The sequence below is a fragment of the Salvelinus sp. IW2-2015 genome, linkage group LG8 (genome assembly GCF_002910315.2).
Source record: "Salvelinus sp. IW2-2015 linkage group LG8, ASM291031v2, whole genome shotgun sequence".
In the NCBI taxonomy this organism is placed as follows: domain Eukaryota; kingdom Metazoa; phylum Chordata; class Actinopteri; order Salmoniformes; family Salmonidae; genus Salvelinus; species Salvelinus sp. IW2-2015.
In genome coordinates, this window is record NC_036848.1 from 39,308,757 (window position 1) to 39,334,414 (window position 25,658).

General features: G+C 43.2%; 1 protein-coding gene across 7 annotated transcripts; it reads right to left on the reverse strand.

Moving 5' to 3' along the window:
- Positions 1 to 392: 392 nt before the first annotated feature.
- LOC111967889 (eukaryotic elongation factor 2 kinase) lies at positions 393 to 24,305 on the reverse strand. 7 transcript variants are annotated; one of them, XM_023993314.2, is made up of 20 exons: positions 23,846 to 24,305; positions 20,725 to 21,003; positions 19,989 to 20,045; positions 18,314 to 18,414; positions 17,109 to 17,169; positions 15,365 to 15,402; positions 14,099 to 14,270; positions 13,831 to 13,980; positions 12,334 to 12,466; positions 12,045 to 12,172; positions 10,364 to 10,595; positions 9,969 to 10,036; positions 9,777 to 9,854; positions 9,407 to 9,466; positions 9,130 to 9,198; positions 8,566 to 8,700; positions 8,287 to 8,475; positions 1,654 to 1,778; positions 1,288 to 1,466; positions 393 to 1,143 (listed from the first exon to the last, which is right to left on the reverse strand). In XM_023993314.2, the coding sequence occupies exons 2-20, from the start codon at positions 20,971 to 20,973 to the stop codon at positions 1,028 to 1,030; spliced, it is 2,340 nt and encodes a 779-aa protein (XP_023849082.1). In that variant the 5' UTR covers positions 20,974 to 21,003; positions 23,846 to 24,305; the 3' UTR covers positions 393 to 1,027. The 7 variants fall into 7 exon arrangements, with proteins under 7 accessions (XP_023849082.1, XP_023849081.1, XP_023849084.1 ...); XM_023993313.2 differs by lacking the exon at positions 23,846 to 24,305 and adding an exon at positions 21,270 to 21,337; XM_023993316.2 differs by lacking the exons at positions 9,407 to 9,466; positions 23,846 to 24,305 and adding an exon at positions 21,270 to 21,337.
- Positions 24,306 to 25,658: the final 1,353 nt, after the last annotated feature.

Here is a 25,658-nt window from a genome sequence, read left to right on the forward strand (position 1 = left end):
TTCTGTTTTTCAAGCGAATGTATTTTAAGGGAGTATGTGAGCACACTCGTTCAGTTTGGCTAGCCGAGTTTGGCTAAGGGCCAGCCGACCAGAAGCACGCCTTKAGAAAGGGATGCTGTACAGTGTCGGGATGCTTAGCTATCAACTCCAACCAGACTGAAATAACTTAGCGTGCTTGCATTCTGATTTTTTAAACTATAACCATTTCACATTACCATATATTAACATGGGTTTGAATGAGACCCATGGAATAAGTTACAATACCAACTTTAAAACATTTAGGCTATCCCAACTTCAATTAATTTGTATAAACTATCATGAAACTTCATGAATTCAATGCCAACCGTAAGAACACAATGGTAGACACTTCCAATGCTAATTATCTGTAACAATTTCAGCTACAAATATTAACACAACTAGCTTTAACACAATGACTCTAAGTCTATGGGTATCTACTAGCATGCTAGCAGWTACCCATAGACTTTGTCATTGTGCTAATGCTAGTTAGCATTGGCACACAAAACTACCTCCAACTTCCTTCTTACTGGACACAAAGACTTAAAAATGGCATACACAAGTGCATCTGACTCTGGGGAAGTAGATGAAGGGCCTCATTGAAAAAAATTAAAAATATCCCTTTACGCTAGCAAGCACAATTTTTTGGGGGAAATTTACTTTTCTTGTTTGAAATGGCTTATTTTCAGTTAGGTAAATTGCCTCAAATGCAACCATATTCATTAGTCCAAAGGGCAATGGGGACAGGAATAGAAAAGGGGAAAAATGTACAAGACCAGGACCAGACATAATTCCCTCTGAAGCACCAAGAAAGATAGCTAGGCCGGAGGACGGCTGCATAAAAGGTCATATACAGATCAAACAATTACACAGCATTTTGGAAATCACACAGTAAATGTGTCTGTAAACTTTAAACCATTAGGGAGGAAAATCCATCACAACATTATCCTGGGTGCCAGCTTGTTTCTGCTTTAGCCGATTCCTTTGGCCTTGCAGAGTGCCAGCCCGTCTCCTARTCCTCTTCCTCCATCATGCCCCAGGCCTCCTCTGCTTTCATATAGTACTGGTTGGCCAGTCGGCCCTTCATCGCCTCCATGGCTGCGTCTGCTGCCTCTGTGAACAGATCACCTGCACAGGAGAGAGAGAAAGTGAGTCTTTGGTTAGTTACTGTAATTACAACAAAGGTTATCACACTGAKGGCTCGAGTTAGGACTGTTGGCTAATAGTTCTAGGTTCTAAGCTCAGGTGTGGTTTCTCTCTGCTGTTTCTTACCTGCTCTCTGTGGGTCTGGGTCCAGGCTGTGGCCCCCCTCCTGGTACATCTCAGCCTCTCTGGCCAGCAGCCGGTAGCAAGGCTCGTCCTGCATGCCGTCAAACTCGCCCCCCTCATCATAGTCTGTCATGTTCAGGGCACAGTTGTACCATCTCATCGCCTCCTTCCAGTCCTGGGACCTGAGAACCACAGAGAAGGCTTATAATAGTTTTTATAATATCCATTACACAGTCCTGATCAATTCTAATCTTTCTCAGATCTCTAGGTAGATATCACCATGTAGGCTAATCAATAAATATGGTGCCATTTTAGTCACAGCCCATCACAAGTTGATACTGTATCTAATATGTTCCACCAGTCTCTGACCTGTCTGGTGAGAGGTTGATGCCGGTGTCGAAGGCCCTGGCCACCAGGACCATGCAGGATCTGTGTCCTGCCTCAGCAGCCTGCAGCAGGAACTTAAAGCCCTTCATACGGCTCCCTGAGTTGTCCTGATGACAAGACAGCAACATATAGCATGTAATAAAAGAGAGATTCAAAAGACACCTCTCTAATACACATTATGTTACTGCCTTATTCGAAAATGGATAAAAAAAAATAGAAATCCTCAATCTACACACACAATAATGACAAAGTCATTTACAACTTGATTTGWGTCCACCTGTGGTAATTTCAATTGATTGTATATGTTTTGGAAAGGCACATGTCTATATAKGGTCCCACAGTTGACAGTGCATGTCAGAGCAAAAACCAAGCCATGAGCTCGTAAAGGATTGTCCATAGTGCTCTGAGACAGGATTGTGTCGAGGCACAGATCTGGGGAAGGGTACTAAAACATTTCTGAAGCATTGAAGGTCCAAGAACACAGTGGCCTACATCATTGTTAAATGGAATAAGTTTGGAACCACKAAGACTATTCCTAGAGCTGGCCGCTCYGCCAAACTGAGTATTCGGGGAAGAAGGGCCTTGGTCACACTGACAGAGCTTCAGAGTTCTTCTGTGAAGATGTGAGAACCTTCCAGAAGGACAACCATCTCTGCAACACTCCACCAATTAGGTCTTTATGGTAGTGTGGCCTGATGGAAGCCACTCCTCAGTAAAAAGGCACATGAAGCCCGCTTGGAGTTTGCCAAAAGGCAAAGTACAGAGAGATCCTTAATGAAAACCTGCTCCAGAGCACTCAGAACCTCAGACTGGGGTGAAGGTTCACCTTCCAACAGGACAACAACCCTAAGCACACAGCCAAGACAACGCAGGAGTGACTTTGGGACAAGTCTCTGTATGTCCTTGAGTGGACCAGCCAGACCCGGACTTGAACATCTCTGGAGAGACCTGAAAACAGCTGTGCAGCGACGCACCCCATCCAAACTGACAGAGCTTGAGAGGATCTGCAGAGAACGGGAGAAACTCCCCAAATACAGGTGTGCCAAGCTTGTAGCGTCACACCCAAGAATACTCGAGGCTGTAATCGTTGCCAAAAGTGCTTCAACAAAGTACTGAGTAAAAGGTCTGAATACTTACGTAAATGTGATATTCATTTTTTTTATTTTTATACATTTGTTATGGGGTATTGTGTGCAATTTGATGAGGGGAAAAAACAATCTAATACATTTTAGAATAAGCTGTAATGTATTTTTTAAGTCAAGGGGTCTGAATACTTTCCGAATGCATTGTAAAAAAAACTAACATCTTATGCTTCACGGAGTCGTGGCTGAACGACGACATCAACCTACAGCTGGCTGGTTATACAATGTACCGGCAGGATAGAACAGTGGCGGCGGTCTATGTATTTTTGTAAACAACAGCTGGTGCACGATATCTAAGTCTCAAGCCATTGCTCGCTGAGGTAGAGTTTCTCATGATAAGCTGTAGACCACACTACCTAACGAGAGAGTTTTCATCTTTATTCTTTGTAGCCGTTTACATACTGCCACAGTCAGAGGCTGGCACTAAGACAGCATTGAATGAGCTGTATTCCCCATAAGCAAACAAGAAAACGCCACCCAGAGGCGGCGCTCATAGTAGCCGGGACTTTAATGCAGGGAAACTTAAATTCGTTTTACCAAATTTCTAATCAGCATGTTAAATGTACAACCAGAGGAAAAAGATCTATGGACCACCTATACTCACACACAGAGATGCATACAAAGCTCTCCCTCGCACTCCATTTGGCAAATCTGACCATAATTCTATCCTCCTGATTCCTGCTTACAAGCAAAAATTAAAGCAGGAAGCACCGGTGACTATATCAATAAAAAAGTGGTCAGATGAAGCAGATGCTAAGCTACAGGACTGTTTTGCTAGCACAGACTGGAATATGTTCCAGGATTCCTCCGATGGCATTGAGGAGTATTAGTCATTGGCTTCATCAATAAGTGCATTGATGACGTCGTCCCCACAGTGACCGTACGTACATACCCCAACCAGAATATGGATTACAGGCAGCATCTGCACTGAGCTAAAGGCTAGAGCTGCCGCTTTCAAGGAGTGGGACTCGAACCCGGGAAGCTTATAAGAAATCCTGCTATGCCCTGCGACGAACCATCAAAAACAGGCAAAGCATCAATACAGGACTAAGATCGAATCGTACTACACCGGCTCTGACGCTCATCGGAGGCAGGGCTTGCAAACTATTAGACTACAAAAGGGAAGCACAGCCAAGAGTGCCCAGAAACACAAGACTACCAGACGAGCTACTTCTAGCTCGCTTAGATGCAAATAACACTGAAACGAGAGCACCACCTGTTCCGGATGACTGTGATCACGCTCTCCGCAGCCAATGTAAGTAAGACCTTAAACTTCTTATGGCTGGGGCAGTATTGAGTAGCTTGGATGAATAAGGTGCCCAGAGTAAACTGCCTGCTACTCAGTCCCAGAAGCTAAGATATGCATATTATTAGTAGATTTGGATAGAAAACACTGAAGTTTCTAAAACTGTTTGAATGATGTCTGAGTATAACAGAACTCATATGGCAGGCAAAAACCTGAGAAAAAATCCAACCAGGAAGTGGGAAATCTAAGGTTTGTAGGTTTGCCTTTGCCTAGTGGGAGCAATTATTAGGAAATGGAAGACATACAAGACCACTGATAATCTCCCTCGATCTGGGCTCCACGCAAGATCTCACCCCGTGGGGTCAAAATGATCACAAGAGCGGTGAGCAAGAATCCCAGAACCACATGGGACCTAGTGAATGACCTGCAGAGAGCTGGGACCAAAGTAACAAAGCCTACCATCAGTAACACACTACGCCGCCAGGGACTCAAATCCTGCAGTGCCAGACGTGTCCCCTGCTTAAGCCAGTACATGTCCAGCCCGTCTGAAGTTTGCTAGAGAGCATTTGGATGATCCAGAAAGAAGATTGGAGAATTCATATGGTCAGATGAACCAAAATAGAACTTTTGTGTAAAACTCAACTCGTCATGTTTGGAGACAAAGAATGCTGATTGCATCCAAAGAACACCATACCTACTGTGAAGCATGGGGTGGGAACATCATGCTTTGGGGCTGTTTTTCTGCAAGGGACCAGGACGACTGATCCGTGTAAAGAAAAATGAATGGGCCATGTATCGTGAGATTGAGTGAAAACCTCCTTCCATCAGCAAGGGCATTGAAGAGTGAACGTGGCTGGGTCTTTCAGCATGAGAATTGATCCCAAACACACCGCCCGGGCAACGAAGGAGTGGCTTCGTAAGAAGCATTTCAAGGTCCTGGATGGCCTAGCCAGTCTCCAGATCTCAACCCCATAGAAATCTTTGGAGGGAGTTGAAAGTCCGTGTTGCCCAGCAACAGCCCCTAAACATCACTGCTCTAGAGGAGATCTGCATGGAGGAATGGGCCAAAATACCACTAACAGTGTGTGAAAACCTTGTGAAGACTTACAGAAAACATTTGACCTCTTTCATTGCCAACAAAGGGTATATAACAAAGTATTGAGATAAGTATTTGTCAATAACAAAAGTTTATTTTCCACCATAATCTGCAAATAAATTCATAAAAAATCCTACAATGTGATTTTCTGGATTTTTTCTCATTTTGTCTGTCATATTTGAAGTGTACCTATGATGAAAATTACAGGCCTCTCTCATCTTTTTAAGTGGGAGAACTTGCACAATTGGTGGCTGACTAAATACTTTTTTGCCCCACTGTACAGTGTCTATGGGGTCATATTGCACTTCCTAAGGCTTCCACTAGATGTCAACAGTCTTTAGAACCTTGTTTGATGCTTCTACTGTGAAGGATGAGGGAATGGGAGCTGTTTGAGTCAGGGCTCTGGCAGAGTGCCACGAGCTCACCTAGGTGCCCCCGTGAGAGTAGCTGCGTTCCATCGCATTTCTACAGACAAAGGAATTCTGGTTGAAACATTATTGAAGATTTATGTTAAAAACATCCTAAAGATTGATTCTATACTTCGTTTGACATGTTTCTACGAACTGTAATGGAATTTTTGACTTTGTCTGGCCTGCGCGTCATCAATTTGGATTTTGGAACTAAACCCCGAACAAAAAGGAGGTATTTGGACATAAATTATGGACTTATCGAACAAAACAAACATTTATTGTGGAACTGGAAGTCCTGGGAGTGCATTCTGATGAAGTCATCAAAGGTAAGTGAATATTTATAATGCTATTTCTGACTTCTGTTGACTCCACAACATAGCGGATATCTGTATGGCTTGTTTTGTCTCTGAGCGCTGTACTCAGATTATAGCATGGTGTGCTTTTCCATAAAGTTTTTTGAAATCTGACACAGCGGTTGCATTGAGGAGAAGTTTATCTAAAGTTTCATGTATAATGCTATTATCTTTTATCAATGTTTATTAGAGTATTTCTGTAAATTGATGTGACACTCTGCAAAATCACCGGATGTTTTGGAGACAAAACATTACTGAACATAACACGCCAATGTAACTAAGATTTTGGATATAAATATGAACTTTATCAAACAAAAACATACATGTATTGTGTAACATGAAGTCCTATGAGTGTCATCTGATGAAGATCATTAAAGGTTAGTGATTAATTTTATCTCTATCTGCTTTTGTGAATCCTCTCTTCGGCTGGAAAAATGGCTGTTGTTTTCTGTGACTAAGTACTGACCTAAAATAATCGTTTAGTGTGCTTTCGTCGTAAAGCCTTTTTGAAATCGGACACTGTGGTGGGATTAACAACAAGTTTATCTTTAAAATGGTGTAAAATACTGGTATGTTTGAGGAATTTTAATTATGAGATTTATGTTGTTTGAATTTGGCGCCCTGCACTTTCACTGGCTGTTGTCAAGTCAATCCCGTTAACGGGATCTCAGCCGATCTCAGCCGTAAGAAGTTAAACAGGTCAACATTCACAAGGCCGCAGGGCCAGACAGATTACCAGGACGTGTACTGCGAGCATGCGCTGACCAACTGGAAAGTGTCTTCACTGACATTTTCAACCTATCCCTGTTCGAGTCTGTAATACCAACATGTTTTAAGCAGACCACCATAGTCCATGTGCCAATAACAACTAAGGTAACCTGCCTAAACGACTACTGACCCGTAGCACTCACGTCTGTAGCCATGAAGTGCTTTGAAAGGCTGGTCATGGCTCACATCAACACCATCATCCCAGAAACCCTAGACCCACTCCAATTTGCATACCGCCCCAACAGATCCGCAGATGATGCAATCTCCATTGCACTCCACACTGCCCTTTCCCACCTAGACAAAAGGAACACCTATGTGAGAATGCTATTCATTGACTACAGCGCAGCGTTCAACACCATAGTGCCCTCAAAGCTCATCAATAAGCTAAGGACCTGGGACTAAACACCTCCCTCTGCAACTGGATCCTGGACTTCCTGATGGGCCGCCCCCAGGTGGTAAGGGTAGGTAACAACACATCCGCTACGCTGATCCTCAACACAGGAGCCCCTCAGGGGTGCGTGCTCAGTCCCCTCCTGTACTCCCTGTTCACTCATGACTGCACGGCGAGGCACGACTCCAACACCATCATTCAATTTGCAGATGACACAACATTGGTAGACCTGATCAACGACAACAACGAGACAGCCTATAGGGAGGAGGTCAGATACCTGGCCGTGTGTTGCCAGGACAACAACCTCTCCCTCAAAGTAATCAAGACAAAAGAGATGATTGTGGACTAGAGGAAAAAGAGGACTGAGCACTCCCCCATTCTCATCGACGGGGCTACAGTGCAGCAGGTTGAGAGCTTCAAGTTCCTTGGTGTCCACATCACCAACAAACTAGAATGGTCCAAAAACACCAAGACAGTCGTGAAGAGGGCACGACAAAGCCAATTCCCCCTCAGGATACTGAAAAGATTTGGTATGGGTCCTCAGTTTCTACTGCCTCACCAACGAGAGCATCCTGACTGGTTGCATCACTGCCTGGTATGGCAACTGCTCGGCCTCTGACCGCAAGGCACTACAGAGGGTAGTGCGAACGGCCCAGTACATCACCGGGGACAAGCTTCCTGCCATCCAGCGCCTCTCTACCAGGCAGTGTCAGCGGAAGGCCCTAAAAATAGTCAAAGACTCCAGCCACCCTAGTCATAGACTGTTCCCTCTGCTACCGCACGGCAAGCGGTACCCGGAGCGCCAAGTCTAGGTCCAAGAGGCTTCTAAACAGCTTCTACCCCCAAGCCATTAGACTCCTGAACATCTAGTCAAATGGCTACCCAGACTATTTTCAGAGCCCCCTCCCCTTTCACAACACTGCTACTCTCTGTTGTCATCTATGCATAGTCACTTTAATAACTCTACCTACATGTACATACTACCTCAAATAACCGGTGCCCCCGCACATTGTATCAGTACCCCCCTGTATATAGTCTCGCTATTGTCATTTCACTGCTGCTCTTTAATTACTTGTTACTTTTATCTGTTATTCTTATCGGAATTTTTTWAAACTGCATTGTTGGTTAGGGGCTCGTAAGTAAACATTTCACTGTAATACCTGTTGTATTCGACGCATGTGACTAATACAATTTGATTTGATTAAATACCTCGAGCGCCATCTCTGACAATATATGGTGTGGCAGCTGTAGGTAACACTGTCCCAGGGCAACGATAGCCTCTAGTTCCCCACACATGGCTGCCGTCTCCAGGTGGTACATGGCTGAGTCCTGGTCCCACTGCTCCTCCTTGTCACAGAACCGACCAGCCTCGTGGTAATGCACCATCGCCAGGTGCACCTGGGGGAGAGGCCAGAGGAGATATAGTGTGTGTTTTTAGTGTGTGTGTGTGTGTGTGTGTGTGTGTGTATGTATGTGCGCGTCACTCACCTTCCCCAGGATGGACTTGCCAATCTTCCTCTCCAGGATCAGCGAGTCAAGTCTCTCCATCTCCACAGCAACACAGGATGGCCGGTGGACGTGAGAACGAGACGAGTGGTAGACACTCCATTTATCATCTGTCAGCTGGGACACAGACACACAGAGCTTAGGAAAGGACAACGAAGCACTGTATCTATAGTATTGCTTGTTCAAAGTAACAACAACTCAAGCACTAATGCAAATCATATTTCACACTCTAGGCATGCACTAAGAGACGGAACATGATTCTGGTGAACAGGCAGTTAGACTGATTGATTGGTTAGGTGATTTGATAAGTATTGGGGCAGGTAGACATGGACAGGCCAAACAAGGAATTGGACTAAAACACAGGGCTGCTGGTGATTTCTCTGTTGTGTTTCAACAAGTTTGCATTCCCTTTCTTGGGTGTACTCAAACTTTTGCCAATACTAAGCATGTATCGTTAGAAAACAAGCAAGTGTCAAATCAACAGCTGCTCCACAGTAGAGGGAGAGGCCTGTGTTAGAGGCCTTCATGCAGAGGGCAGGGAATCACCGGTTGGCTGTTGGGGGTGTTTACGGCAGGAGAGTTTAAGTTTGGGGAAGATCTGCTGGGAACCTTTCTCTAGTAAGGAGATAGACAGCAGCAAGAACTCAAGTTAGCTCATGGATGAAGGCATAGATTAGATAGCAGGAACACTACACTAGTGAGCAAGGGGATAGTGGGTGACACAGAGGGATGAGTACAGGATTATTTGATTATGACGACGGTGGCTTTGTTGATTATGATGATTATGGTGGTGATGAAGATTAGACATCGTTATTTTGTTTACCCGTCTCACACTGTCCTCGTCCGACTCAGAGTAGTATCTGTTGTAGCGGTGGGGGCGGGCCTACATGGTGACATCATACAGTATAAAACCTACTGCTAAAAGGCCATAAACAGAGCTAAAGAGAGGGCCAAGTTCACACTAACATCGCTATACAAAGGGTAATAGTTAAACAGCTTTTAATGCTGGTGAGTCAAGAAAGAATCCATGTCATGGTGAGCAAACATGAACAATAACTTTGGTGTCAGCTACAGATAACCAATAGAAGACAAAAGAGGAGGAGTACAAAGTGTTACAGCATTTGACAGTTTCCATAAAGCATTTATGATGGCCAGGCTCACTAAGACCAAGTGTTGGTGTGGAGAAGATGTACCCCATCTGCATGGTCGGTTGGGTCCCCTTCACTCCTCCTCTCACTCGGACAACCACTGTCTCCTCCATTCTCTGAGTCCTACAGAAAAAAAAAAAAAAAAAAAACAGCCCTCAGTACATGCCAACCAACCATAACTAATGCCATTCTTGTGATCAGAATCATCAGAGTCATTTCCACAAAGCCTTGACTGACCTTGTGTTCTGGGCTGTGGCTGCGGTTGTGTTTCTCCCGTTCATCCATCTCATTTATGAAAGACCAACCTGAGGGTGAGAAACGAGACGTTAGATTAAAATGTTTAATGGCMGATAATTCTTATTTAAAAAAAAAAATCAAGTTGAAGTAGTTCAACCATATCTCAAACAGGGCACTCAAGCCTATGGTACCAAATAAAACTGTTTTGAAGTTAGTTTTATGGGGATTTAGGCATGCTATTTGGAACATAATGCTAATGCTGGGCTGAAAATAAGAAAACAAACCCATATGGTGGGTCATTGACTTTATAGGCCCACAGATTACCTTCTAGATCTTCAAAGAATTTGATACGTTTGTAATTTGGGTGAACTATAACCTCGTAAAAGTGTTCTTACCCAGAGGAGACCTGCCCATGGAGCCCATAGAGAAGTGCTGTCCTAGTGGAGAGCCGGGGAAGGCGAGGGGCGAGCAGGGGATGGAGTCACTTATGTCACTCATAGAGTCGTCCCCAGACGATGTCTCCGACAGGTGGGAGAGAAGTGGGGGCACACGGCCCCCTGATATAGTACGAAAACGAGCGAAACCACACTGTTCCTCACTACCCCTCAGTACCGTCTGGGCCGACTTCTGATTGGAGTAGAGGGTTGAAAATATTGTTAAAAGATGACTAAAATGACCATTCTAAATTGTTGCATTAAAGCTGCAAACAGGTCTTAGCCTGTGGTGAGGTAGTATTCTGTCTGATGTACTGATAATCATTTCTGTGGTAATATGACGACTGTGGGTATACCTAGGAGATATGTGATGCTGTGTGTCAGCCACACGCCCTTTGATTCTACTTCAATATAATTATACAGTGCATTTGGAAAGTATTCAGACCCCTTGAGTTTTTCCACATTTTGTCACGTTACAGGTTTGTTCTAAAAATGTATTTAATTGTTTTTGAATACATTTATTCAATGACAGAGCAAAAACCTTTTTTTTTTTTGAAATGTTTGCAAATTTATCAAAAATAGAAAACTGAAGCTATTTTCAGGTCTCTCCAGAGATGTTCGATTGGGTTCAAGTCCGGGCTCTGGCTGGGTCACTCAAGGACATTCAGAGACTTTTTTTMTTTWACGTTCATCTTTCCCTCGATCCTGACTAGTCTCCCAGTCCCTGCAGCTGAAAAACATCCCCACAACATGATGCTGCCACCACCACYCTTCACTGTAGGGATGGTGTCAGGTTTCTTCCAGACATGATGCTTGGCATTCAGGCCAAAGAGTTCAATCTTCATCAGGCAAGAGCATATTGTTTCTCATGGTCAGAGTCCTTTAGMTGCCTTTTGGCAAACTCCAAGCGYGCGGTCATGTGCCTTTTACTGAGAAGTGGCTTTCATCTGGCCACTCTACAATAAAGGCTTGATTGGTGGAGTGCTGCAGAGATGGTTGTCCTTCTGGAAGGTTCTCCCATTTCCACAGAGGAACTCTGGAGCTCTGTCAGAGTGACCATCGGGTTCTTGGTCACCTCCCTGACAAAGGCCCTTCTCCCCCGATTGCGTGGTTTGGCAGGGCGGCCAGCTCTAGGAAGAGTCTTGGTGGTTCCAAACATCTTCCATTTAAGAATAATGGAGGCCACGGTGTTCTTGGGGACCTTCAATGCTGCAGAAATGTTTTGGTACCCTTCCCCAGATCTGTGCCTAGGCACAATCCTGTCTCGGAGCTCTACGGACAATTCCTTCGACCTCATGGCTTGGTATTTGCTCTGACATGCACTGTCAACTGTGGAACCTTATATAGACAGGTGTGTGCCTTTCCAAATCATGTACAATCAATTTACCACAGTTGCACTCCAATCAAGTTGTAGAAACATCAAGGAGGATCAATGGAAACAGGATGCACCTGAGCTCCATTTCGAGTCTCATAGCAAAGGGTCTYTATACTTATGTAAAGAAGGTTATTAATAAGGTTAAGGGTATTGTGTGTCGATGAGGAAAACTATTTATTTCATACATTTTAGAATAACAGAACAAAATGTTGAAAAAGGGAAGGGGCCTGAATACTTTCCAAATGCACTGTATTTCTATGGTCTCACCAGCAGTGTGTTGGTGCAGTCTAGCTGGCTTTTCTCTGCAGTGGAGAGGTCAAAGGGTGTGAGCCCCATACTCTTACATATCTTATTACACAGGTGGGAGTGGAAGAACAGTGCCATTCCCCGCACACCTGTAACACACACACACACACACACACACACACACACACACACACACACACACACGTATGTTGTAATCTATTTGAAAGTCTTTCGCTAGGTGGGTCACAACTGAAAATGTCAGTCTACCTTTGTGTTGCTAACAGTGTGACTGTGTGAGAGAAAGCCGTACCCAGGTTTCCGTCTCCGAAGTCTGTCCCCCTCTCTGAGTGGATCTGAGGGTCCGTGTAGAGGTCCCCCACCCCCTGGATGTCTACCACAATCAGCTGGTGGGCCGAACGTTCAAACGAGAAGTGACTGAATGCCTGCAGGCAGAAAGAAAAATACTAGGGTTACTGGCAGACGACAAAAAGATGGCGGCTTACAGATATTTTGGAAAGGTTGCAGGTTCACACACACAGAACAAAGGGGGGGGAAAGCATAGATATGGTAAAGAGGTCAATGGATCACAGACCATGAGGGATAGAAGGACGCTGGATTGGCGCACATTCAACAAATCTGATCTAACAAAGTGGATATTCGCCATGACTGATGTATTGTAGAAGGCCCACAATTTGGTTACTAAAGTCCCATTTGGATCTATTTGGCTGTTTTCGCTGCATAACATTAGAAGTTGTTCCTTTTCAGGTTTAGAAGAAGTGACTGCTAAATGCTAACTCCCGTTCGTATAAGCTGGTAGCATAGCTAACATACAGAAATTGGTGTTGTTAGTCAGTCTTTTTTAACAGCAATGCAGTTGATTGGTGATGATAAACATGTATTGGGGTTGACATCCATCCAAGCTAGGGGTGTGCCGACATGGCCATACTCGTATCCATAAATTGACAGTTGATAGTCGGATCGAATGATACTCGTGATCGAAAAAAACTAAATGTTTTAATATGCCTAAGTAGAAAATACCCATCTCCATGCACGTTTATAGACCAAACAAGCTGCAGATTAAACTCAGTGGAGGGATGTGCATATCTGACCCGTGTCTGTCCTCAACGTCTTTACCATTTGATTTATGGGCTCCCGAGTGGCGCAGCGGTCTAAGGCACTGCATCTCAGTGCTAGAGGCGTCACTACAGACCCTGCTTCGATCCTGGGCTGTATCACAACCGGCCGTGACTGGGAGTCCCATAGGGTGGCGCACAATTGGTCCAGTGTCGTCCGGGTTTGGCCGGGGTAGGCCATCATTGAAAATAAGAATTTGTTCTTAACCGACTTGCCTAGTTCAATAAAGGTCAAATATCATAGGAGGAGGCAGCAGCAGTCTGAATGATCATACCGAAACAGAGAAGTGAAAGTGATCGGGTGAAATTATGAAGCGAGTGAACAGAGAAATACAGCTTCACTCTATCCAATCAGAGCATCAGGATTAATGTACAGCCCCCCCGCTCTTTACAAACAGGCACACTAGCCTGTTGAGTTATTTAGACCATGTCGATGGATGGATGCCTCACTTGACTGACTAGAAAGAGTTAGATGTGTGCTGGCACCCAAAAATTGGCACGGATAATAAACAATGTAAACATAATTGAGTTCTATTGACCTCTTTACCGCATCTATTATATTGAAAAATCTAGCAATTGATAACAGAAAGATAAAGATGCATCTTCGGGTTCTGCAGCTCAGGAGTAATCCATAAAGTTTGACAATACATGTACAGTAGTAACACCCACTGTACCTGTGGAGTGAGCCTGATGTTGTCATCCTTGACGAAGCCAGAGTTGGAGTTGTATTTGATGTACTTCCCCTCTATGTAGTGTTCCAGGTGGTACAGAGGTTTACCTGGACGCTCCATCATCTCAATCACACACATCTGCATGATGTCCACCTGGGGGGGGGGGGGTTAGTTTAATTTAGGATTGTGGATTTTCCACAATTTCCTATCAATCAATCAATCCATCAATCAATGGGATGACTCATTGGTTAATTAAATGTTCCATCCATACCTGTTTGGGTGGCCTGTGGCGGTTGTACTCTTCTCCCCAGAGTTTGGCCTCCATCTGCAGCCTGACATCCTCAAAGTACACATCCCTGTCCACAGGCTCCATGTAGCGCTTCGTCACATAGTTACACGCACACTTCCAGTTACTACTGTGGGAGAAGTTAGAGAGCTTCTTCCTGCAGAAGAAGGAAAGGAAATATGGAAAAAAAGGCATCGAAAGACAAGAACGGCACTGCACTAAAACGAAAGGAACATTTAAAAAAATAAACCCTGAAGAATGTTAGTTGTGTATCAGACTGACAACAAACTAAGATGGTATTACCCAACTAAATCATACAATATTCCTAAGGTTTTGAAATTGTGTATCTCTTGGACATTGTGTATTTTTGATGATAAACCATAAACATGTTTTTTGTGGTTAGAAACAGTGTTTGGGCTTGTTAGTGAATAAGGGCTTATTTCCTCTATGTGTTGTTTGTGAGAGGGATGTTCTTCTGTGGAAGGCATGGACTGCCAGTGGTGTGATCWAGACATGACGGATGRCTCATTGCCTCCCCTACACTGTTCCCACAGAAAGAGGTCAAATCATAATAAGGTCATAATATTAATAATATTCCCGCTGCCTATAGCTGCAAATGTCAGGCTAGACCAGAGTTACGTACTATATACACAGAGTTCAGCAAACTCAGTTTGAGATAGAGAACTCTACCGGGTGCCATGGCAAGTTTAATGGTGATCACATTCCATAAAAAATGTGAACTAGAATGTTGTAGTTATGGAATGTTTGGTTCCATCTGGATATCTATGTGTTGCTCTCAGCRGGACTAAATGGGTCTGAGAGCGATATTTCTGGAATGTGAATTGGGGACCTGTGAATTTTGTGCCGTCTTTTCATTTTATTTAGACTACATGAAGAGGACTGTGCACATGGCTCTGAAACTAGCAGGAACAAAAGGCCAACCGCCTCAGAAATAGGAAATCAGACTGTATGGCAAATATGACTAATTATTCTGAACGATAATCAAATTAAATCCAAATCAAATTGTATTTGTCACCTTTGCCGAATACGTTAATACACCTTAACGTGAAATGCTTACTTACAAGCCCTTAACCAACAATGCAGTTCAAGAAATAGAATTAAGAAAATATATTTACTAAATAAAGTAAAAAATATAAGAAACATTAATAACAATAACGAGGCTATATACAGGGGGGTACCGGTATCGAGTCAATGTGCGGGGGTACAGGTTAGATAATGAGTGAAACTTACGTTCTGAAGCATTCCCTCATGGCCCCGCGTCCAAAAGGCTGTGAGAAACAACAATTACAAATCAATCATTTGAGAAAGTCAATCAATTCACCAAGCTTTTGTAAACTTTCACATTCAAGTAAACAGTGTCACTACACTGAACAAAAATATGAAAAACGCAACAATTTCTAAGAGTTACAGTTCATATAAGGAAATCAGTCAATTAAAATAAATGTATTAGGCCCTAATCTATTGGTTTCACATGACTGGAAATACATATTTGAATCAGTTGGTCACAGATACCTTAAAATAAAAAAAATAAACTAAGAGCGTGGATCAGAAAACCAGTCAGTATCTGGTGTGACCACCCTTTTGCCTCATGTAGTGCGACATCTCATTTGCATAGAGTTGATCAGGCTGTTGATTGTGGCCTGTGGAATGCTGTCCGACTCCTCTTCAATGGCTGTGTGAAGTTGCTGTATATTGGCCGGAACTTGAAAACGCTGTCATACATATTGATACAGAGCATCCCAAACATGCTCAATGGGTGACATGTCTAGTGAGTATACAGGCCATGAAAGAACTGGGACCTTTTCAGCTTCATGGAATTGTGTACAGATCCTTGTGACYTGGGGCTGTGCATTATCATGCTGAAACATGAGGTGATGGCGGCGGACGAATGGCACGACAATGGGCCTCTGGATCTCATCACGGCATCTCGGAGCATTCAAATTAACATTGATAAAGTGCAATTGTGTTTGTTGTCCATAGCTTATGCTGGACCATACCATAACCACACCGCCACCATGGGGCACTGTTCACAACATTGACATCAGCAAACTACTCGCCCAACCTACGCCATACTGTCRGCCATCTGCCCTGTACAGTTGAAACCGMGATTCAGGCGTGAAGGGCACACTTCTCCAGCATGCCAGTGGCCATCGAAGGTGGGCATTTGCCCACTGAAGTTGGTTACAACACCAAACTGCAGACAGGTCAAGACCCTGGTGAAGACAACGAGCATGCAGAGGAGTTTCTCTGAGACGGTTTCTGACAGTTTGTGGAGAAATTCTTTGGTTGTGCAAACCCACAGTTTCATCAGCTGTACGGGTGGCTGGTCTCATACGATCCCGCAGGTGAAGAAGCTGGATGTGGAGGTCCTGGGCTAGCGTGGTTACACGTGGTCTGTGGTTGTGAGGCCGGTTGGACGTACTGCTAAATTCTCTAAAACAACGTTGGAGGCAGCTTATGATAGAAAAATGAACAATCAATTCTCTGGCAACAGCCAGATGATAGAAAAATATGATAGAAAAATGAACAATCAATTCTCTGGCAACAGCTCTGGTGGACATTCCAGCAGTCAGCATGCCAATTGCACGCTCCCTCAACTTGAGACATCTGTGGCATTGTGTTATGTGACAAAACTGCACATTTTAGAGTGACCTTTTATTGTCCCAGCACAAGGTTCCCCATATGAAATGATCATGCTGTTTAATCATCTTCTTGATAATCCTTCCACTTGACAGGTGTGGCATATCTTGGCAAAGGAGAAATGCTCACTAAAAGGGATGTAAACAAATTTGTGCACAAAATTGAGAAATAAACTTTGTGTGTGTATGGAACATTTCTGGGATCTTTTATTTCAGCTCATGAAACAAACTTTACATGTTGCATTTATATCTTTGTTCAGTGTATATTCCACATACATATGTTCTGATCAATAATACAAATATAGATTACTGATGATTTAGGAGCGGAGGCATACCTGGCCAGAAACCTTGATGTGCACTGTGTCTTGAGACCACGCCGCCGTGATAGCATTGTACCTGAGGAAAGATAAAGCAAATAACATTCAAACATTATTATTCCATTCTATATGGGCCAGAATTCTGGACTTGTGTAACCAATATGGTGATGACTAGGAAGTGTAACTTCGACCACAATGATCCATGTACACTGAAGGGGTCCGGATTAGGACAGAAAATAGAAACAGAGTACATGGATTTGTTCTGACCAGGACCTGAGCTGCTTATCCTCAGGTCTGTGGTAATAGCCTGTTATTATTGTCAACCAATTGAGTGTGTGTTTACCAACAACAAACTCAACAAATATGCCTGTTTGTACTCTGTTCTGTCGGAATACCATTATCACCAATATGATATTGACGTTACATGTCACAATAAACTAGGGGAACATTTCAAACACGCACACTGATATTGAAAGCTTGGTTTGACTGAGACTGGGTCAGCCATACACAGATAAGAAGATACACAGCAGACCCAGAGGCTAAGGCTAATATTTACACAGTCGGTCCTGCCCTTCCGTGCGTATTTCTCGGGCCTAGAACTCTGTGTACCATGGTTGTCATATTAGGCGCATGGGAAAGGAAGATAGCTATTGGCATCGTGCCAAGAGACCAGAGAGGCTTAGGAAGAGTAAGGTTACAACCGGGTTAAAAATCAACCCAGACACACCTCTCCCCTAACCTGGCTCCGTCTAGGCAGGGTTTTGTAATACAGTAAGAGGTGATTAGTAATACAAACAAACACGTTAGAGAATGCAGAAGTCTAACCCRTATTATCTAATTGGGGGGGGGCATCCCTCTAGTTGTTCTCACCTGAAGAATTTGGGCGAGTTCCATGTAATCTCAATGCCTGGAGAAATGTTCAACGTCTCAGGAACAACAATATAGCATTATTCTTAGTTGTGCAACGTTACTGGAAAGACTGACCCGGAATGCACCTTTTGGCTTCAAACGAAGTGTTTTGGTGTGGGCAGGCAGCCCTGATATCTGCCACGAGGGAACTTTGCGCACTGGCCAAGAAAACTTGGAAGGGCCATTGGAAATGGAGTGATATCATGTACTGTACCTTCAGAAAGGGCAGGGGTGGGGYATGGTGTGTATTTGTCAACAACTCCAGTACAGGGTAGGGATCAAGCCCACTGACACACAAACACAGGAATATGTACCTGTATCGTATGCATGGCTCTGTCTTGACTTCCTCCAGGTGAAACTCAGCCCATGGGTCAGGCATGGCCCTGGCCTTCTCTATGGCTCTTTTCCACACCGCCTGGGACAATGGGAAATATGGCAAATATTTTAGGTAACTATCACACTCACTGTGTAATACAGCTTATGTTAAGGGAAGCTGCAGACACTGGGGATATATACATGYAACAGACAGATACATTGTCTACACACAAACCCAGATAGAAGGATTAAAGCTGGACTCCTTAATGGTGAAACTGCCACGACAGTTTGCAATATTACAAAAACAAAGAAGTTACTGCAAACAACGAACAGTTTTRCCCCTCCGACATCATTTCACGCGCAATAGAACAGCAGAATATGAGCTGCCATTTTTATTTACCACATTGCGTAACGCTTCTCACATCCGGTTCATCAACAAGATAAATACCATAACACTGGTGGGGTACCCTACTGCGGATTCCATCTTTAAGTGTCCTGACAGGTGGATTGCTAATCTTTCCGGTTCTGTGGAAGTGTTGAGGAACATGCAAATCACTCTTTTGAATTGATAGAGGAAAACAAAATACAGGGAGAGATGTGGCAAACAGACACACACATCAACAGAGGATCATGAGGAGGTTGCTTCAGGAACTTTCATTATAAGAAAAGCGTAATCAATCATGATTATATGATACAGGGCCAAAAGTATTTTCTGACCACATATGACCTACTAGAAAATTAAGAAGTCTCACACTAGCTGTCCTATCTGGCAGTCACCCATGAGCCATACATTGCACAATAACCAGCTAATAACCACAGCCAGCWCTTGGGCCAGGGGTTTTCCCAATCAAAAACTCTGGACTGTTGTACTCCACTTTCTCAGAACTAACAGTGGTTCAAGTGGCATTAGCTATTAACGTAAACCTGTTGGTAACCTGAACCTCCCCTACAGTAGCACCCTCCTACTCACAAACATGTGGCATTTTAGGCTGGTGTATATTTAGCCWGAACTATTCACATTGATATATGAAGGTCATGTTTTAACAGGCTGAGGGCCACTGCTGGTTGGTGAGAAACATACACCAGATATTGCACATCAGTCCCTGGTCACTTGACGTTTGTGTGTCCCTTCACACGTCCCAATTGGTAGTATATACTGTGTCTCTGGTGCAGTTGTACCCTTGTGATGAGAGACACTATCCACTCACAAAACTGGACCACATAAGATATAGTAGTGGTATGGTAATGGTAAACTATGGTACTGTATAAACAGCCTGCCTGGTTGTTGCTTTTCTACTGCACTGGAGCTGAAAATTACATTTAGYATAAGAGAAACAATACTGTTTGTTCCAACCATTATCATAATGTGCTTACTTGCTGCTTATTACATTTACATTAGCATAACTCTTCATAAGATTCCTGAGGACTGCTGCATGGGTTAGGGGAGATTAAAAATGACAGTTAGGTYGATTAAGGATCTAGATTTTTGTTTAATAACTAAAGAAAAAAACACATTTCTTCGGTAGGGAAACGATCATGCAAGTACAATGGAAAAAGAAAGGAGGAAGGAATAAATGATTTAAAGAGTAAATTCATGTTAGGAAGGTGAGGAGGAAGGAGGCAGTCACTGATGCAAAAGGAGGGGTAAATGAAACAACATGATGATTAACGTACCCGTGCATTGTCAGAAAACGCCCCAAACCTGACAGACTGTTGTTGTGGAGTTTCATTCTATGTGGAGTAGAGAAATTAACTGTTTTATATCAGCAAATTAACCATWCACGAGCAGGAGAGAAAAATACTTATTGAGTTAAGTTGACTATGTTGTTGAACATTCCATGAAAACAGAATTCTTGGTCTTATTGACAGTAGAATGTGTTTTGGAACTTGGTTCCAACCTTGCGACCCATACATTCTACATCTCAAACAGAGTCTTCCCAACTCTGTATGTATAACTATAACTCTGATGAGGAAGGGCTATTAATTCCTTCACATCAAGCCCACTCTACAGGCTGGCCTACTGGATCAGAAGGCCAAGGGTCGCACTGTGAGGGATGTTTACATATGACATCATCATGCGAAGGGAGAGACGCTCTTTGGGTACTTACTGTTCTGAGAGAGAGAAAGAGCACACAGATGAGAGGCAGCTGAGCTGCTGCTGTCAGCCACAGCAGATACACAGACAGACACACACATGCAGAGATGGATATAAGGAGAAAGCCCTCTCTCTAAGGCAGAGTGGTTCTGACCACATCTCTAGCAGTGAGAGCAGGGGCACCACTTTGCATACTGACAATAGAGCAACAGTACAAAGCAACAAGTCAGCTCTTGTCCGGTCAYCTTTTGCCCAGCACACCATTCAGAATGTACTGAACCGTGTGAATATTGCACCTACACTACTGCTGCTCACCTTGTAAGAGAAMGAGTTTTTGGGGGAGTTAGACGGCTGTTTGCTGTGGACGAGATTCTTTAAATAGCCACAGATGTCTTCGGCCTGGCTGACAGGGTCGTCTGTGATTGGACAGATGTAGTAGTCGTCCTCGTCGCTATCGTAAGCGTTGCTAAGAGATGGGGCCCGTTGATCAGGGGTCCTCTGTTGCAGTGGGTTACGCTGGGCACTGCCCACCTCGTCCATACTGAACATCAGTTCATCCTCCATGTTGACTGGTAGGGGTCTGTGTGATGAGTACTGGGATGGGTTAACACAAGAAAAAAAATACACACACACAAAGATGTGAATATTAATGTACACACAGAGACAAACCGACAGATGGCTGCTTTTGAGTCAATGACAATCTAGCTAAGTGCGTTTAACTGTGTTCAATCAATCACAAATACAACAATGAAATTGTCCCATGTGGAAGATAGTATTACTTTGCATACAGGAACAATTTTGAAAATAACAATATTACAACTATTTTATAACTAAGTTATATTTATTACTACAGGCATTACCATTTTAAAAAATGCAGCAGAACTGTAGGACTGCTCGGTCAGGMTTCACTCAATCACACCTGTCAATTCCATGTCTATCTACGGACTGCAGTTCCTACAAGGTACACTTCCATGCGAAACATTCATTAGCATTTTACTACATGCCACGCCCACATTTCAATCATTTTGGATAATGGTATAATTAGGGGTACAGCAACATCTTCCATCTTTAGATTGAGGTATGTTTTCCCAAAAATATCCCGAGCCGCTTCAGAATAAAAAAACGGTACCACCATAATACATAACTCTAAATACACACCAACCACCTCCGTAGCCAAAATGTCAATATTTACAGGCCTACTTATTTTCTGCAACACAGGCACTCCTGACATTCTTAGCAAGCAAGTGCCAGCTAGGCCTTTTAACTTGACTACTGGAGACAATTGACTTCAGGAAAAGAGAAGCTATCAGCTGATAGCGAATGATGAGGTCTATCTGCTAGCTAGTTATGCTTGTTTGTTCGGCTGCCAATTAAAAAAAAAAAAAAAAAAAAATTGCCCTCTTCTCTGTCCATAAGTGAAAGACAAACATTACAGATACATCTGAAATGTAGGCAAATAGCCACTTAAGCAATAAGGCCTGAGGGGGTGTGGTATATGGCCAACATACCACGGCTAAGGGCTGTTCTTAGCACGACGCAACGCTACAGCCCTTAGCCGTGGAAAATTGGCCATATACCGCAAACCCCTGAGGTYCCTTATTGCTATTATAAACTGGTTACCAACTAGTTAGAGCAGTAAAAATAAATGTTTTGTCATACGMGTGGTATATGGCTGTRAGCCAATCAGCATTCAGGGCTCGAACCCCCCAGTTAATACTGCTGACACGGGGCGGGGAATATTCATTGGTTCAAGAGTTTACGAAATTAGCTAATTTGATTTGCAATTCGATACATTTAAAATTAAAACATTGAAAATAAACAACAACAAAAATTACTCAAAAGTTATTCATAAATTTAAATAAAAAATCCATGAGCTGCGAGGGCACTTATTTATAMGAGGGCAAAGGGGCCGATGCTCGGGCACAGGCCCGGCAGCTGTACATTCCAACCTGAAAGGTTAAAATGTATTTACTGCCTGCCTGAATCTCAGATCGGAACAGTTCTGGCTAACCCTTGTATCAAGGTGCCTGGCGAATTGAGGTGTTTCCCACTGGGCAGCTGTATCACGGTGCCAGTGTTGTGCCGAAAATCTCCCCTCTGCCAGAATTCTCCCCCCATTCGCGTTCTTCATTGCTGCGACTTGCTTACAGGTTGAGATTTCTGCTCTTCACTCCGTTGTCAGTTTAGCCTACATTTCACTGATCTTAGTAGCAGAAATACTTTTTTTTATTTGTGTCCTTCAAGGCAGCTGTCAATGATCACGTTAGGCTGCGTTTCATTTTTTTTTTTAATGGAGGTTTGATCGCAGGGGAGGCACTAGCAATGTCTGCAGTTTTCGGTTTAGCTATTTGTTTCAAGTGTATTAGTTTATAAATAAATCTGCCAAAATTCATAATCTCTCCCATGTCTTATTCGACTAGTAGTTGTTCTGAAATGTTTATCGCTTGCCTACATTTTACTCCCTCTGTGTTTAATATAACACACATGCATTCATTATTAATTTAGGTTGCCTATCCTGACGTGAAGTTTGTTCTACAGAAAGTATTTGACTCTAGTTACAAAATTGTGGGGGGGTTCGGTCGGTAAGGCCATTTTCTTGCCTGCCGAAAATAATAAATTAATGTATGTGTGTCATATTAAACAGAGGGAGTAAAATGTAGGCAAGCAATAACAAGTTAAGAACAACTACTAGTCGAATAAGACATGGGAGAGATGACGAATTTTGGCAAAGAGATGTAATTATAGACTAATACACTTGAAACAAATAGCCAAACCGAAAACTGCACATTACCTCCCCTGCGATCAAACCGCCAGAACAAAAATATAATGAAATGCTGCCTAACGTGATCATTGACAGCTGCCTTGCCTTGAAGGGATACTAATAAAAAATGCTAAGATCAGTGAAATGTAGGCTAAACTGACAACGGAGGGAAGAACAAAGATCTCAAATTGCAAGCAAGTCGAAGCGTGGAAGAATTGAGTGTGTGCGCGTTCACGCGAAYGGGGGGAAGAATTTTGGCAGGTGGAGATTTTCGGCACAACGCCGGCAGTAGTTAACTTGGCCAAATATTTTCTTCCAAGTTTAAAAAAAAATAGCATAGCAGCCTGCACGGAAAGTCAGATTTTCACAACATCGGTACAGTGTCATTCGCCCCCGCCTGTCGAGCACTGCTTTCCCGTAGTTCTGATAACGTTATGGCGTGAGAAGTTACGTTAGCTTCCTAGTGTAGTCAAACCAACTCTCGCGTGGCACGTATTGGTGTGCAGGCGATCGTCACGACACAAATCCCCACACGACACACCCCCAGTCTGCTGTACGCTGATACTAGACCCTTCTCACCAATTCACCTGTTAACAATATTATTGTAAAGACATTTGCTGCAGTGCAGTTACGTAACACGTGTGTGCAAAGACAGACAGTACTGCTATTGCTTACCTAATCTGAACAACGGTGGACAGAGACTACTTGATGAAAATATGCATGCCCTGAAAATCCTCCACCAATTTCCTCTTCGTCTCCTGCGTTTTGTCTGTCTGGTGGTATTTGCAGTTTTCAGGTATTTCTGCTAGCTTGACAGCTGTTAAACCAGGTGCATGCCAAATCAGAGGATCACTGCTGGACTGTGGTGGATTCTGGCCCTCGGAAATGGCCTGAGGATCCAGGGCGAGTCGCGCTTCTCTGTTTTGTCTGTTCCCTGGGCCACGTTCAGTTACCAAACGTTGTCGAACGTTGCAGAAATAAATATATAGAAGAACCACACCAAGGAATCATGTTGCATCTATTCATGACATCTCTATCTGAACATTCCAAAACGTTTTTTTTTTGTTGAACGCGCCCTTGGTCCACCCGTCCGCCACCACGACTTGTACTCCCTGCACGTATCCTTGCAGTCTAGGACAGCCACAAAGTATTTCTGGCTACACCCCTTCTTGTGCAGCTGGCAGTGAGCCAATATAAACTGCAAGTACTGTACACAAATACACAAGGTTATTTACTAAGATAAAATGTGTTTTATATTTGATATTTGGTGGATATTTGGTTTTCTCTCGTCAAAAGCTATTGACCCAAGCATATGACGGAAGATGGTACAGTATATTCTGAACAATGGAGAACGATCCACACCTTAGTAATAAATAAATCTTCAATAGCTCTTACACAAAGCGTGCCATGACTATGTTAATGATATATCCTGAATCGGGAGGGTTGACAAAAATCCACAACTTTTTGGGGGTGAAATGTGATTTTTTTTTCTTTTTCCGGCTTTTAATCTTTTTGATTTTATAGTTCGACAGAGTGGGCGTGTCATAGATTTTATAGTTCGCCAGGGTGGGCGTGTCATAATATCCATAAAAACTAGCAGTAAAACACGGAAATCGTTATAATCGTTTTTCCGCCATTCATTTTTGACATCGTGAATTTTACAAACACTTCAAATATTTCGTACACACACACTCACTAGGCTCCCAGAATAGGTTATATTACATACAAGCAGGGGCGACCCAATATATTATATTACAAACAAGCAGGGGCGACCCATCATTTTGAGCCCCACCTGTTTAGCTATATATATATATATATATATATATGTATATATATATATATATATATATATGTCAAAAGATTGTACACACCTACTCATTCAAGTGTTTTTTCTTTATTTTACTATTTTCTAACATTGTAGAATAATAATGAAGACATCAAAACTATGAAATAACACATATGGAATCATGTAGTTACCAAAAAAGTGTTGAACATATCAATATATATTTTATATTTGAGATTCTTCAGTAGCCACCCTTTGCCTTGATGACAGCTTTGCACACTCTTGGCATTCCCTGTAACGCACAGTGTTGAGATTGCCTGCAATGACAACAAGCTCAGTCCGATGATGCCGTGACACACTGCCCCAGACCATGATGGACCCTCCACCTCCAAATCGATTCCGCTCCAGAGTACATTGCAATTTATTGCCCTGGCCACATCTGCAGTCCTCATGCCTCCTTGCAGCATGTCTAAGGCACGTTTACACAGATGAGCAGGGACCCTTGGCATCTTTCTTTTTGGTGTTTTACAGAGTCAGTAGAAAGGCCTCTTTAGTGTCCTAAGTTTTCATAACTGTGACCTTAATTGCCTACTGTCTGTAAGCTGTTAGTGTCTTAACAACCGTTCCACAGGTACATGTTCATTAATTGTTTATGGTTCATTAAACAAGCATGGGAAACAGTGTTTAAACCCTTTACAATGAAGA